Source organism: Sparus aurata, chromosome 13, assembly GCF_900880675.1.
Source record: "Sparus aurata chromosome 13, fSpaAur1.1, whole genome shotgun sequence".
NCBI lineage: Eukaryota > Metazoa > Chordata > Actinopteri > Spariformes > Sparidae > Sparus > Sparus aurata.
The window spans coordinates 31,389,851-31,405,865 of NC_044199.1; the positions used below are offsets into that span (position 1 = coordinate 31,389,851).

The window sequence follows — 16,015 nt, forward strand, 5'->3', positions numbered from 1 at the left end:
CTCAGAGTGTGGGCTAGTATGGAAGTGCAGTAGGGTGGCAAAAATACATCTGCCTGCTGTGTTAGCCAATCAAATGCATGCAAGCACCTTCCTAAATGGCATACATTCTACTGTTTACTTTGTCATCATGACAACAAAAGATTTTAAAAAAAGGTTCCCTACATGAGTGTCCATAGTCTTAACCTCTCCCAAACATCAAAAATACACATTTTTCTCATCAAGCTGTCGTGTAAAGCCTTATTCGACAGGACTAGTATCACCTGGGTACCTCAAGTGATTCAGAAATTACACCACCACGTCTGTATTTTAACTCGAATTTACTGACATTATCCCCCGGATCGATCCCACCGGAGCCCTTGTTGGAGCAGATATGGATATTTTTAATATAATAACTGGTGAGCCTGTTGAAAGATAGAAAAAATGTTCCTTACCGCATGCTGCCATGCATGAAATCCATCTAATCATCTTTCGAGATTTCGCTCTTCTGATGAGCCTCCTGAATTTGCACCCAAAATGCTGTCAAAACTTTTATTTATATTTGCCAACGCAGCCTCCATAATTCTCGACCGGGAAAAAGGCAGAAAAAAGGTGCAGAAAACACAGAAAACCTTAAGAAAAACAAAAAATCACAGAGATGCCGATTCGCACAGGACTCATTATCACATGACCTCTGTGTTTGGCGAAATATGGTAGGTAATTTGAGGTGGATTTTTTACTTTACAAATTACGGACATGGCAGATTCGCACGGGATTAAGATCACAGACGACCCCCGCAATTATTACTAATTACTGGAGGTCCCCAGGTTATACTAGTCCCATGTGAATGGGGCTTAAGTCATCCATCTAGATTGTTTTGGTGTGAGTTGCAGAGTTTTAGATATGTCTGCCTTCTCTCCGATATAATGAAACTAGATGGCATTCATCTTACGGTGCTAAACTAAACAACAATGTCTCTTTCCAGAAATCGTGACCAGTAATAATCTGCAGATCTGGTGAGCGTATTTTCTTTCCGTAGATGCAGGATCTAGGCCTGAAATGGGCCAGTTCGGTTTATTCGGTTCGCTTGGCTGACATTCGGCCATGCTACGGCCTGCTTGTGGCTCAAATCTGGCAAACACGTGCAGACAGATGAGTGCATCTAGTCTGGGCCAAGTTTGGGCTGCAACAATTGTACTACTCGGGGCAGGAGTAGTTCAGTTCGAAAGGAAAATAGTTCCTAAATGAAACTGCTGACAGCGAGCTCTGCAGATCATCTTGAGTAACCGCGTCATGATTTTTCTGGAAAGAGGCTTTGCTGTTGAGTTTTTTAAATGTATTTTTGCTGCGTTGAGCACCGCAAGCCAAGTGCCATCTTGTTCTATTATACTGGAGAGAGGGCAGACATCTCCACAGATGATAGTTCAAAAAGAGGCGACTCACACCTCCAGACTGATAAATAACACTATGGGTAGGAGGAAAAATATGTTTTTTGGGTTTGAGTTTAGCTGTCCCATTTAAGTTTAAGGTTTAAGCATCATAAAATCCAACTGGAGTGACTAAAGGACGACTTGATCCTGAGCAACATATCTCAGGTCTGCAGCTAACGATCAATTAATGGCAACAGCAGAGAGAGTCAGAGTCACCTGTCACAGCAGAGGTGCTGCCAGACGGCTCCTGCAAAGGAACGGAGGGTCATCTGGGCAAAATCTTAATCCTGGTTTAACATTTGCAGCAGCAGCAGAGTTCATTGTCGTTTGGCAACACAGTGCCTCGGCCAATGAAATCTGTGCAAGGGTGTCTATTAGCTCTCTGTCTTATAACTGTAGCTTTGGTTTAGTCTGCTGTTGGTTTTCAACTTTTAGATGTTCTTGTAGGAAGCCTCTGGTGGAGATATTAAAGGGTTTGCAAATGTTCTTAGGGAAATGTTTTAATTTCTTAGCGTTGGCCCCATTTGGGAGGATTTCTGTACTCACGTCGTAGGGCACGCAATAATCAACAAATATCTGTAGGGGGAGCACTTATTGAAATTCTTATGATGTTGTTTTTTTTGTTTAATAGCCAAAGTTCCCTCACTTCAGGATCTGCTTCTATCAGCCTCTCTGATTCTCTCTCTGAGTAAAAACTGCCGTGCGGTGTCATTCTGTGAACTGGAGTCCTACTTCATATTTTATCTTATCACTGGTACTGTGCGAGAACATTGCTGTCCAGCCGTGAAGGAAGACTAAACCATGAAAAAAAAAGTAGCAGTAAGGGTCTGGGGCCAGATTTCATTGCAAGATGTGACTGTGATACTGTACGTCTATTCTAGACGAGGACACAATGAAAACTTCTCTTTCAGTCCAAAGCGTGACGTGGATTGTTACTTTTCCTTTTTCAGTACAGTGCTGAATGAAACTTGGACAGCTCTGATTCTGCAGCACTAAAATGTTCCAGTGCTCATCGTAGCTCTGTGATGCTAAACAGTGGCGTGCACAGACTTTTTGAAGGGCAGGGGCGAAAATACACACGTTCTCGCCACTGAAAAGGGCACTTTAGCGCGTGTTTTGGCTCCCAAGAGGGCAGTTTATCATGTTTTAACCAGCCAAGAGGGCACTTTAGCGCTCGTTTTAACACCCAAGAGGGCACTTTAGCGCTTGTTTTGGCGCTCAGGAGGGCACTTTAGCGCGCATTTTGACACCCAGGAGGTCACTTTAGTGTGCATTTTGGCTCCCAAGAGGGCACTTTAGCGCTCGTTTTGACACCCAGGAGGGCACTTTAGTGTGCATTTTGGCTCCCAAGAGGGCAGTTTATCATGTTTTAACCAGCCAATGGGGCAGTTTAGTGTGTTTTGCTAACCAAGAGGGCACGTTAGCGCGCGTTTTGGCTCCCAAGAGGGCAGTTTATTATGTTTTAACCAGCCAAGAGGGCACTTTAGCGCTCGTTTTGATACCCAAGAGGGCGCTTTAGCGCTTGTTTTGGCGCTCAAGAGGGCACTTTAGTGCGCGTTTTGACACCCAGGAGGTCACTTTAGTGTGCATTTTGGCTCCCAAGAGGGCACTTTAGCGCTCGTTTTGACACCAAGGAGGGCATTTTAGTGCGCGTTTTTCAACAATTGGGTCACGAGGGGGGACGACCGCCCCCTCTTCCCCTCCCTCCCCCTGTGCACATCACTGATGCTAAAAATTAAAAGGAAAAAACTGTTCTGTTTAAGTTAAATGCACATTCAGCACAGCTGAGTGTGGCCCAAAATTTGCTTTTTAAATTTGTTGTATGTTTTAGAAGTTCCCAAACACACATATAAAAGGGCATCATATCTTTTGATGATGGAGTTGACTCCATCCCAGAAATACCCATTAAGAGACCCGGTGCACTTCTTGTCATTGTGGTTTAGTATCGGTGCCACTGCTCGCGGGCTTGTTCTTGGCAAAAACCCTATTATGATTACTCACTGAGCATTTCTGCTTGAATTGCACATCCACCAGAAAAGGCCATTGTTACTTATTAAAAATGCATGTGTTGAAACTTTACTGATGCGATCCTGTAAAATGCCACACAGTGGGGCGGTTTGTTGCGCACAGCAGCGTTTTGCCAGGATGGATAAGAGTGGATTCTGTCGAGCTGTGATACAGCAGAAATCCCCTCTAAGCCACATAAATGACTGCAACTGTAGAATTTTGTGAAATAAATCACAATGTTGGAGAAAGTTGAGGGCGAACAACAGGGCAGGAATATGACTAGAGCATAGCAGCTTTGCATCGGCTGGTGGTGACTGACAGTTACATCGATTGTTAGTGAATTCAGATTGCTCCCAGCGATTTCAGTGAGTTCATTTCCTCTGATGGAAAAAGACGTGCCTCCTGGCAAAGAGGATGGCAAGAAAAGAGAGGAAATGGAGTAGAGAGCACACCACAATGAAACCTGAAAAGACAGAAAATGTAAATAGTCAATGTTAATAATACAGTAACATAGACATTAATAAATGTTGAGAATAAAGAGCGTTTATAACAGACAACAACTGAGGAATAGACCTCATGCAGCATCTGTTTTCTGAAGCTAGTGCCTGTAGCAACAGCTATATTAGTGGAAATAAATCAATACCACTGCATTAACATAACTAAACTTTGTTGTTTCTCTTGATGCAGAAAGCGAGTTATAATATGATAAAGAGACTAAAATGACGATAATGTGACGTTTAAACTTTCTTTCCACTGCCCTCACATCCAGGTGAGCTGTGGCCTCTCGTGACAATTTGCCAATCAAGACTTTGTTTACGGTGAGGTGACTCTCAAAATTACTAATTAAGAAGGAAATGAACTAGAGGCACTTAGAAAAAAAAAAGTTAAACAGCTGAATTGACCGCGGCCCCTTCGAGTGCTGAAGTTTTAGAGCTGTGTCAGCAGCAGTGAGGAAGTTGAGAAATTAAAGTTTTTTTCAGGGACAGCAAAGGTACCCAAAGTCCACAGTGATACCTTTCCCCAGCATCAGTCTTTTATGAGTCCATAAGTATATTTACCTACTTACTCACAGTAGAACAGGATAGTATATGATAACAAAACAAACAAATCAAATGGTTAAATTAGAATTAAATGGAAACACAGAAAAAGACTGCCTGTTGGATGAAAGCTCATTAGGTTTTCCACTGAAGGACAAACTTCGGGAAATATCTAAGAGTTGCAGAAAACTTCTTGAAAAATCGACTTTGGCTAGAAGTGATTAATAAATCAGTCCTGTGTGATAGCTTTCCAGAGTTGCAAAAATTCAGTCTGACAGAATTAAAAAAAACTTCTGTGCAGAGTTTTTGGTGTCAGATGAGCCTTCACATTCATTGATTGATCACTCAAACATGACTCAAATAAGTGAAACCGCTCGCCCAAACTCTCCTTGCATTCATTTTCAGTCTAGCCTATAAGTCTATAAAGTGTTGGCATTTCGTCTGACTGTGGCTCGGGGAACAGAGCGAGTTCTCCACTAATTGGGAGGTGGATGGTTCGATCACCTGCTCCCCCAGCTGCATGTCAAAGTATCATCGGTGTAGGTTGGTACCTTGCATGGCAGCCTCTGCCACCAGTGTATGAACGTATGTGTGTGTGAATGGGAAGCGCATTGATTGGTCAGTAGACTGGAACAGCTGGATTCACATGCAAGTTCATTTACCATTCCACGTGCAACATATATGATATCAAGCTCATATTTCAAGTACATATTACGCAACCCTGTATCGCAAACTATGTCAAACTATGTAATAGAGCCACCGGTCCATCATTTCACATCAAGTTTGGCCTTGCCTTGACAATGAAGGTTTCTGCAAAGTTATCGGCTACACACCATATGGACATTTCACGTTTACGTTACATGTTGATAACCTTTCAAGTCTGCAGGTGGAGTTGCAGGCAACAAGACTGGCAAGCTAGTGACCACAGTTGGAGACACGTGTTTTGTTTTTCAGGATACATTTGCAGTCATGTTTTTTGCAACCCAACTGACTGAAGTTTTTTAAGGAGACCTCAGCACATTTGCAGTCATGTTTTGCCACCAAAACCAGTATTTAAGGAGGCTGTGGCTCGGGGGTAAAGCCAGCGTCTTGTCATCGGAAGACAAAAGCGTCTGCTAAATGCCCTAAATGTAAATGTATTTTAAGCTGACTGATATAAACATTATCAATAACAAAACAGCTGATATGAAGTCTTATTTGTGCCTAAAACTAACCAGAACATGAGCATACTGTTTTGACAAGAAATAATTGTAGAATTTAACCTAAAGAAATGTACATAAATATCCATGTATATACAGAAATTTACATTTCCAACATTTACTCAGGCAGTTGGGTTGGTTATAGACCTGCAGCTCCACAGTGCACATCGTGGTTGGCCTTGCCTATCTTTGTCAGTGGTAACTTGACCTCTATGGTCATTTTACATTTTCAAAATAAAGTCAACAAAAGTATTTGGTTAGGTTTAGGAAAAGATCATGGTTTGACTTGAAATAAGTACTTCCTTAAAACAGTTACCGCTGGTCACCTGGGTGAAAGTCCACCGAGTAAAGACCGTCCCCAACCAATTCTTGACACAGACTTTCTGGCACTTTGAATTGCTTTGGATCGGTTTGTGAATTACACACTTTTGATGTGTGAGACTGGGCTGGCATATGAGCTAAGCCTGCCAAGCCAGAAACCAGTGTTCACGATGGTGTTTCAACTTTGGAAGCCTTAAACCACTGGATGTTTCTGACGAGACGTCAAGACAAGACAGAACCCACAAACTTAGTCTTTTCCTAACCCTAACTTTTTTGTGCTTAACCTTAACCAATGAGAATTTAGCCAAAAGAAGAAAGTTGCAACATATCGATGGTTTGCAGAAACGTACATGGTAACGTTTCTTCTGGTGAGTGGATTGTTATTTAACCACTATGACGAACCCATCATGGTCATCACTATGACGATGAGTCTTAAATGATCATAGTTTCTACCCACTTCCTGCCGTACTCAGCTCGGCGTATTCTTGTGGAGAGTGACAAGGTTAGAGCCTGAGCACCAGCAACTATTTCATCAGTTCAGTGCAATAATCCCACGGGTCGGCTCATTGAAATCATTTTATGGTCGTGGATGCCGGAGTGTTTAATTTAATTGGTTCAGATCCTCCTTTATTTATAAAAAATAATCTGTTTAGACTCGTGAAATATACGGAGCGAGGAATATGAGGTAATGATTTTCATTCCAAATTAAAATATGGATTGACTTTTGGAATAAACAACCCCTTTGGCAGCGTGCTCAAATAAGACTGAACAGTAAAACTAAAGGCCCCACAAGAGACGTTTTGGGTGTTTAGTCAATTTCCACATCACATTCGCATTATGATAATCACTTCTTCTTCAGCCTCAGCTGGTTGTTTTACGTTTGAAGTGGCGCTCTGTGATCTGGCAACATCTAATCCTTTCGATACCGCGATGAGCGTTGAGGAGAGAACCAGGCAAACATGGTCTTTGTGATGAATTTGGCTGCATTGTTTTGTCACAACAATGTCTGAGCTGCTTATGTTTGATTTACAGCAGAAAGAAGAACCAGAATCACCTGCGGGAGAGTAAATAAGAGAGAGTGCAATTTGAATCTTCTTCGAGTTTGAAATGAATAGCCATATTTATTCATGATGACATCTGGAACACAATCCATATTCAACCAAGGTTGCCCCACGCGTGGACCGGCTCTGAAACCCAGTCGCCGGGCCGGTCTGGGCCCGTAATTGGCTGTTTTCATACAGACAGCGTATGATCCAGACACTCAGGCTGAGAGGGGCAGGCTGGGGATTTACCTGCCTTAGGTATGATTCACAGAAGTAGACAATAAAAAAAAAAAACATTCATTATGCATCGCTGTGAGAATGACGTAGAGAGACACACCGGACGTGCAGACGGATGAAAAAGCCGAAGGTGACAGACAGAAGAATGATGGACAAACAAAACAGAGAGTGGAGAGCAACGTCCGCCATCCCCCTTCCATCAGCGCTGACACAATAACAAACACAGTGAGACGTTGTTCTCTCATCCGTACAGGCAGACGTGGATTCACACACAGATGGAAAAAAAAAGACAGCGAGACAGAGATTGGTACATTTTTAAACAAACATTTCTCTGAGGCAGAAATCATCTAATTGGATAAATCAGACATCAAATGGCGGCGCATAAGAAGTACGCTGAGTGACCTCGGTTTGAACCAAAGGATGCGGAGGTTGTGGGGAAACTGTAGCCTAAAGTTCTTGATTAAGTGACTTAATGACTTGATTGTGGCGCTACATTAAAAGTCTGAGTTCATCAAAATCACCGTGATTCATCCTCTCTGGTTCACCAGTGTTTATACCAAATGTTATTGCGTCCATTTAATAGCTATCGAGGTAGTTCGGTCTGGAACTGACACACCTAAAGCAAAGAGATCCATAAGGTATCATCTGTGGAAGAACTTACTTAGAAATACAGTGTAATAAATATGATACCAACCTAAGTATTGGATAGTTCATGCAGTGTAATAAAGCTTTGGTTAAAAATAGCCTAAAGCTAGTTTCCAGCAAACTAAGCTTAACTCCTGAATGTCCTGAATAAATGGATATGGATCAATGGATCATTGATCATTTTTAGACTCTTGTTAATTGAATTAAGATGTTAGTGTTTCTCAGACTAGGGGACGACATATGGAGTGAAACTGAGTTGAATGAATGTGATCTATGTTGGGGAAACAAATAAACAAGAGTTTGCCGCTGGTATCGTTTCTGCTGCTGCTTTATTCAACTAAAATCCAACTCGGATCATTATGTATAAGTTTATTTCCCTATCAGTGTTGATTAATGATAAAAGGAAAAAAAAAATGTGGGGTGAGAGCTTCAATTTCCAGCAGCTTCACTCCCTCCCTGTCAGCAAAATCACTGCAGATGCTTCCACAGACATTATACAAACAGCGGTATACTGAATAAAATAACGCAATAAACCTGCTACTTAACCGAGCCTCACAGTAAGGATCTGATTTAAGTTGGTAATGGTATACTGCTCCCACTGTGCATCCATCTTTGAACTGTTGAGGTGTTTACAGACAGTTCTGCTTCATAACTTCACTGCTAATAGTGCACCTCTTTCAAACTGTTGCACAACCTTGACCTTCTTTTTTCCGTTGTCGTCTCGATGGCTTACAGCGGAGCACGGAAACAGAACTCAATCAATGGGACTAATTACTCGTGAAGAGAAAAGTGACCCGCCGCGGCCCCGGTGTGACGCTGGTGGAGAGACGGTGAAGAGAAGCAGCACACGTAGATCCAAATCCTGAACGTCGCACCTCGTGCACGGCCGTGGCAGAGATCACAACAAGCACACAGATCGATAGTCTTCTCATTTATTTTTTGGGGGCAAAAACAAACGCGTTTCAGCGAGTGACACTGATGATGGGTTCCAGCTGAAACGTGTTCGTGTTCGCCCGCAATAAATAAGAAAAACAATTTATCTGCTGTTGAGTTTGTGTTTTTTTTGTTTTGTTTTTGTTAAAGAGAACAAAAAAAACAAAAACTTTTAAGAAGTTGCAGTCAACTCAGGCGAAATATATACAATGACGAGTGAGGTTAAAACCTACCAGCGGGTTCTCTGGTGAGCCATATTTTTAGTCAGAAAAGGGTTTTACTTTCACTTCAAAGACCGTCGAGAATCACACAACTTCGTGACAGTGAAAAGGAAGCAGGATTTTCTGACTTTCTCCCCGACTTGGATCAAAACTTCACCCACTGACATTCAAATCAAACAATTAGTCTTCGTCTCTGCCTCCACATCATCTGCCGCATGCATCTCCAGCTCCCCTCTCCGTCCTCCATCTCCTCTGAAACTCTTGTTTAAAAGTCAGTATATGTATGAGTTCCTCTGCCTCCGCTCCCCTGTGTATCTGCCTCCGCTACGTACATTTTCATTATGAGACGGAGCTTCGCCCTGTTATTCCTCTTTTACCAGAAGCCTATTAGGAATTTTCCCCTTTTATTTATTGATTAATACATCATCAAGTGGAGCTCCAGTCGCAGCCCAGGGAGCAATATTGAGGTTCCCCTGCTGTCTGCAGCCTCCGTCCCGCCTGCCTCACTTAAGATTCAGGACTTGCCTCGCCTGTTAGACAATGATTGCTATTATTCTTTTCTTTTTTTTTTCGTCGAGGCGGGCGCTGCTGCCGAGCGAGTGGCTGTTTTCTCATTGTTGCTTATGTAGGAGCGAGGGGAAAACGAAAACTCAGAATCAGAATAGGCGAATTTACACGGCTTAAACAATGTTTTGAATTTGGTACGCGGACACATCGGCAGCTTTACCCTTTTTTTTATGGGCGTATAAAAGGGATTTTTAACCTCTTTTAATAATAAAGCACCTTGCTTTTTTTCTTATCAAAGGCGCAGCGCTGCGAAACTGCTGGATGTAACATCAAAGCATGAAGTATTCCCCTAACCTACAAAAAATCAGTCGCACCACAAACAAGCAGGCAGAGAGAATGGGATCAGTGTGGCTGTGAAGAGAGGGAGGAAGAGGAGAGGCGAGGGCAGAGGAGAGGAGAGGAGAGGAAAGAAAGTGGAGCTTTGTAGGAGAAGCTTTGTGAGGCTTTTTCCTCCCTCGCTGTCAGGCCACAGAACGTTGAAGTGGAGGAGAGGAATTTGCATTCTCTAAATCGCTCGCTGTCTTCCCGCTCTCTCTCCTGGACTCACATGCCGACTGTCACGCACGTGCACTCGGCTTTACTGCCACCGTATCTCACTTAGAAACACTGACAGCCAAATGTACATCAGTAAATCCATTAAACAGTCACATGGATACAGTGTGAGGGTCGGCTAAACACAATCTGCAGCCCCCACATTGACCTTCAGCATGAATTAATAATCTCAAAACTTTATATCTAGCCCTGTTGTAGTGGTCGTACCTAATAAAGTGGCAGCAGAGTGTATTCTGGAAGGATAATGAAGCATTAATTGTTTTACTCCACCACCTGACTCACAGTCTTCAGAGGTACAGACCCCAAACCTGTCGTCCTGATTGGACAAACCATCTGTTCCATCACTTCAACCATCCAGATCAACACTATGAAGGTGCACCACCAGTGTAGATTAAGTATAATCTGCAGTTCTGATATAACAGATGGCAGCTATGCTAACCTCTCGAGGAGCCGCCATTGTTGTTTTCAATCTCAAACGTCAAGTTGATATATAATAATAAACACACACACACGCACAACACCGTCCAAACACACTCCTGTATACTCGCTCATAAAACCCGTGGCGGGGCAGGGCCCGGGCTCAGAGAAGGAGGGGTCACCATGACAACACAATACTGTGTCGAGGTCCCGCCTCTTTAAACTTCAAACCAGAAGGCCACATGTGTCTCTGCTTCTATATCTGGCACAGGAAGGCAGGGCTACAACTCACAGAGACACGGGGCTGGAGAAACAAGACTCTCCACGGCAGAGCGAGAGCAGAGCAGCTAACTTAAAAAAAAAAAAGAAAAGAAAAGAAAGAAAAAGAGAGAGGGAGACAGCTGGGTCACGGGAGTCCACCAAGCGTCCAGGAAACAGCTCACAGCTCAGGGACTCGGTCCAAAAGAGGCGGGGAGCGGTTTGTTATTGGAAAAGCTGACAGGAGGACGAGGCAGCGGGGAGGGAAGAGAAAGAGAGGGGTGGATGTCTGACTTTGACTTGGTCAGTGAAGGCCTCATGCAGTTTCTTACCAGCTACTCAATCCCAAGTTTTATCTGCCTGACACCTCGACTTTGAGCAGAGCTCACCGGGAGCCAGGAGCTGTGGAAGAGAGGGGGAAGTGAAGTAAAGAGAGGGATTAAAAGGAAACAGGAAGGAAAGAGGAGACAGAGCAGCAGCCATGGTAAGTTCTGGTTCTGGTTGTTTGGGCTGCTCATTAAGTGTGGTTGCTGGTGTGGCTGTGGTGGGCGGGGAGGTGGGCTGAGCTCTGATTGCTGCTACTTTATTCCAAACACTGGACTAAATTAAAGCTGGAGTTCCTCCTTGTTAGTTTGCTTGTAGAAATGCCTTGTTATTTTTGCTGTTTTTTTTTTTTTTTATTATTATTATTGTTATCAGACTTTGTGCTCGCCAGCCCGGGAAAAAAAAACAAAAAACAAAAAAAAAACATTATAACAACTTTACCAACGCAGAGCCCCCCGAGACCGAAGCAGTTAAATTAATTTATTTGTTGTGAAGTGAGAAAAGTTTTGGAAGAGACGGAGCTCGGGAACATTCTTTTCTTTTGCTTTCAGAAATGAAATTGCAGGAAAAGTGATTTTCAAGGCTCCAAATCCCAACCCCTCTCTGCAGCGTTTGTGTATAAAGAGACAGAGAAGAAGAAGAAGGGTGGGTGGGAGGTTGGGTGGGCTAACCGGCCGACTTCCCCATATCAGTCCCGGCAACACATTTGGTTTCAATTACTTTGTCCCTCTGGGGAACAAGCCGCTATAAATAAGTAACAAGAAGCTGAGTGTGGACGGACTGCAGCCTACTGTCGGGGTCCGACTGTAGAGGAGAGGGAGGCGCATGCCTCAACACTGACTGTGGGAGGGGAGTGTGAGGGAGCTGCCTCAGTCGGGGTGAAGGGGCATGTGTGTTGTTACCTCCGGTCTCTGTGTAGCTCAGTGGCTAAAAATAATATCTGCTAGTAAGTCAGAAGAAGTCCTCTCAGTTCAGAGGGCCGAATCAATGAACACCTAAACTGTGTGGCTATGCACGCTCCGCCTGTCTGCTGCTCGTATTTATGTTTTACTCTGCCGGGATTATCTCAGGTCACGACTCAGGACTTGAGTCCCTGTACACCTGACCTGAGGCCTAGGGGGGGGGCAATATAAAGGTGCAATATGTGTGATTTTGCCACCTGTTGGATTCAGTGGCTGCTGACTGCCACTGACTGTATTTCAGTCAGGAAACACTTTCATCAGAAGTTCAACCATGTATTCTAACAACTGGAATACAGTTCTATTTGGCGCTGATGGTTCCGCTCTTGAGACGCTCCCTGAATTGACTGAGCAGCGTGCTAAGCCAAAAACAGGAAGTTTAATACGGTTTTGAGTGGGTAGGTAGCCGTGACTGGTGTGAGGCTGATTGGTAACACGAGTTTTGGACCACTGGGGGTAAAAAAGAGGCGTTCAGGCACTGAGCTAGCTGGTTAGCACGCTAACTTCAGTAGATCTCTGCAACAAAACATACAGACGGTCATGTCTTTACCCTCTGTTGATGATTTGGGTTACTTTTTGGATGTTTTAAACAAAAATTCTACGTGTTTGATTCTTGCTCTGACTGGTTTAAATTATCCAACTCAATCACTGGAATAAATGTTGATAATCAACATTTCTGACAACCGCGGATATGTTGAAGCTTTCCATTTCTATATAATAATGCTAATAATAAACTGTATTCCATTAGCACCTTTCAAAACCAAAGTTACAAAGTGCTTCACAGAATATAATAGCGTACATTGCAAGAGAGACAAATTAAATGCAATAAAATCAGATGCTTCATAAAATACAATGCCAGCGCAAAGAGCAGTAAACTGGAAATATAAAACACTAAGTTAAGACAAATATATAAAAGAGCAAGATTAAGACTTTAAAAAGTACATAATGCAAATGCTTCTCTGTGTGTTTTTAAAAAGTTTTTAAATTGTGGCATCGACATGTCATCGGAGCGCAATATGTCAATATGACACATCTGAATGCGTTTGTGGTTTGCAGAAACACGACGTGACAACAATTTATTCAGGTGCTTTGCATTCGTTTTGAGCTTGTCTGAATCTAGACAGAAAACAAATGAGTGGTGTGTTTTGGGGGAGACTTTTACAAACTTCAAATTGCTGCCTCAGGTTTGGAAAAGGTCTCATTATCCCAATTTGGTTTTGACAGGATTTCCCTCAGATCTCTGTGAGCGTGACGAGGCAGAAGCCAGGCTACGCTTGATTACGCTTATTGAGATGAACCAGATTTGCCCCTTTTTTGCTGAAGATGGTCACGAACATGAAAAGTTATAAATCAGAACTTCACACTGTGACTGACTGTGAGAGCACCCTGCTTAGACTAAGCTGCGCTTTTCAAAATGCAGACCTTTGGCTCATCATCTCGTCTGGGCGCGGTGTGAAGGTTGCTCATTTACGAGGTCCGAAAGTTTTCTAGAGATTTAAGTTTGGTTGCTTAAAAGTGGATTTTGAAAGCAAAGTCCAGGTTTATGTTTTGGCTCGCTTTCATTGAAAATAAAGATCAGGAAGAGACGAGGGAAATCATTAGAAACGACTTCCTCTTGCCATTTTGGGTCTTGTTTCTACGCTGTTTGTCTGAAGTATCGTCTGCCGACAGGAAGCTCCTCAGTCCACTCCCTCCCACAGTGACTGTGACATGTAACACAGCCCACCTGCTTCAGGACACACAGCAGCTGTCGCTCCACAACAGTTATTTTAGGAACAGTGTCAGAGTCCAAAAATCTCTGGACCTTCCAGCCCCCCAACCCCCGACTCTCCGTCTCTGTCTCCTCACCAGCTTGTTCCTGTCTGCCTGCATGAGGCCTCCGACTGTCTACTGCAAAGACAGACCGTCAGATCTACACTCACACAGATACAATGGCGACGCATTCACGGGCAGCGTTTCTGCCAACTGTTAACTGAAACACACAGAGAGAGAGAGAGAAACCCTGCAGGAGTGAAAACCTAATTATTCACAATCGAATGGGGAATCACATCCGAATAACAGTCTAGTCTGACGGCTCATTGTTCTGAAAAAAATGCTCAGAGTTTCTTCTTAGACGGGGGGGAGATTAGTTTACAAAGGTTTTCACGCTGGATTTTTTTTATCTCGATCACACATCCGAGTGTCGTTTTGTGCTGCGAAATAAGATAATGATCATCATTCTGCAGCAAAGAACAAATGGGAAGAAACCTCAGATGAGCCGCTGATTGCATGCTAAATAAAACGTGCCACAGTTTGTATGTTTTTGAGTTTAGGGAAGGCATTGTCGGCTGACTGGTCCACCACTTTAAGTGACTGGATTGTGGATCTTGACATGTTTGATTCTCAGTGAGGATTTGCCATTCAGATATTCAGATAACTACTGTCATGACAGCGCCGGGATCAGCACAGGTAGAGCTTTGAGCGTTTTGGCATTTTCTGGAGCTTGACATTCACTTTGCCTTCCGTGTGGTCGTTTGGGTACAGGTGAGAGGAGACGCACAGGCAGGTGGGAGGTTTCATTTAAATAAGGCAGCGAAAAGCAAGTTCACGGCATTTCAATGGAGAGTTTTGCAGACTCTCTCTTTAAAATGGACATTTCAGAGACTACGTACGTACGTCTGGGGCGATGTTAACTCGCTACCAACCTGATAACTTTATCAGCATAAAACTGTGTGCTTGACGAAAAAAAAACTTGGTGATTGGCTCAGCTGTTTCAGAGTGATGACAGCAGTGATTTGAGTGGCCAAAAGTGTTTTTTTTTATTAATCAGCACATCCAATTTAAATTCACCTATGACTCAGCCCTTTTGCACTTAGTGCTGCTACACATAAATAAATCAAAATAGCAGGCGTGCTTGGAGAGACCCACACAGTCCATTCTGCCCCGACCAACCACACAGCAAAAAATGGATGAAATTTGGTTGGAGTTATTGTTTTTGATATATATTTTTTTCGAATAAAGCCCATGATGATGAGCTTTAAGAGTGTTATTATTGCTGTATTAAGGTCCCTGACTTTACAAGTATACGCAGGCAGCAGACGTGATAACGCCAGGCGTTGTTTGTCACTTTCATGCATGATCACTGGCTCACGTCGGAGCGCTGTCAGTGACTCTGGCACTGTTTCCGCCCACCCAGCAACATTCCAGCACGAGTGCTACAAAAGTCAACAGTCTCTCGCCGCCACCGCTGAGAGCTGCCTGCTGTCTGCTGAGAGCGTCTGGAGGTTTCATCCTTTCCAACAGATCTCTGCAGCAGCACTGTGGCACATTAGAACCGCGCTTCAGAAAGATCAGGACTTTTTCTCATCCGATCAACACCTAGCATCTAACCAGCAGCGAGGTTCCAAAATCAGTCGGTTATTAGCGTTTCTAAAATTATCTTCAGAATCATCACCGTTTGAAACGTGGTGGCTGAGTTGTACCCAAGGTACAAAAGGCACAGCAGACGTACAGTCTCACAAAGAATATCCAGCAGGTTCAGAATAACAAACATGTTGCGTGTGTTTTGGGATGGCTGATTTCGACCTAATCAGTTGTTCAAGTATGAGGATAGTGTTGCTTGGCCATGCATGGCTGCCTATAAGCATCACTAATGTTCAACACCAGGCCACATGTCCGGAACAAATCTTTTCCATCGAAGAACATCACTTGCAGTAACTGAATCCGACCTGCATTCACAAGTTCCAGAAGCAGAACATGAGATTTCTGTCGATATATATACTGTTGATTATAGCGGTTATTTTACATTATTGATGACTGTAGGCACACGTGTGTTTATTGCAAGTCAGGTCAAAGAGGCTCAAACAGCCACGAGTAAAATCCAAAATGTGCAGCTGCTTTCTGAGGTATG

General features: G+C 43.3%; 1 protein-coding gene across 2 annotated transcripts in view; it reads left to right on the forward strand.

Annotated features, from left to right (window-relative positions):
• The window catches only part of sgcd (sarcoglycan, delta (dystrophin-associated glycoprotein)), a 316,040-nt gene that overhangs the window by 161,718 nt on the left and 138,307 nt on the right, over positions 1-16,015 (forward strand). Inside the window, exon 1 of one of the 2 annotated variants that reach the window (XM_030438195.1) lies at positions 10,691-11,327. The exons of the other annotated variant lie outside the window; for it this stretch is intronic. Within the exon in view, the coding sequence (XP_030294055.1) occupies positions 11,325-11,327 (3 nt within the window). The 5' untranslated portion in view covers positions 10,691-11,324. Of the gene's footprint in view, positions 1-10,690; positions 11,328-16,015 lie in introns of those variants that run through there. 2 annotated transcript variants of the gene reach the window in all.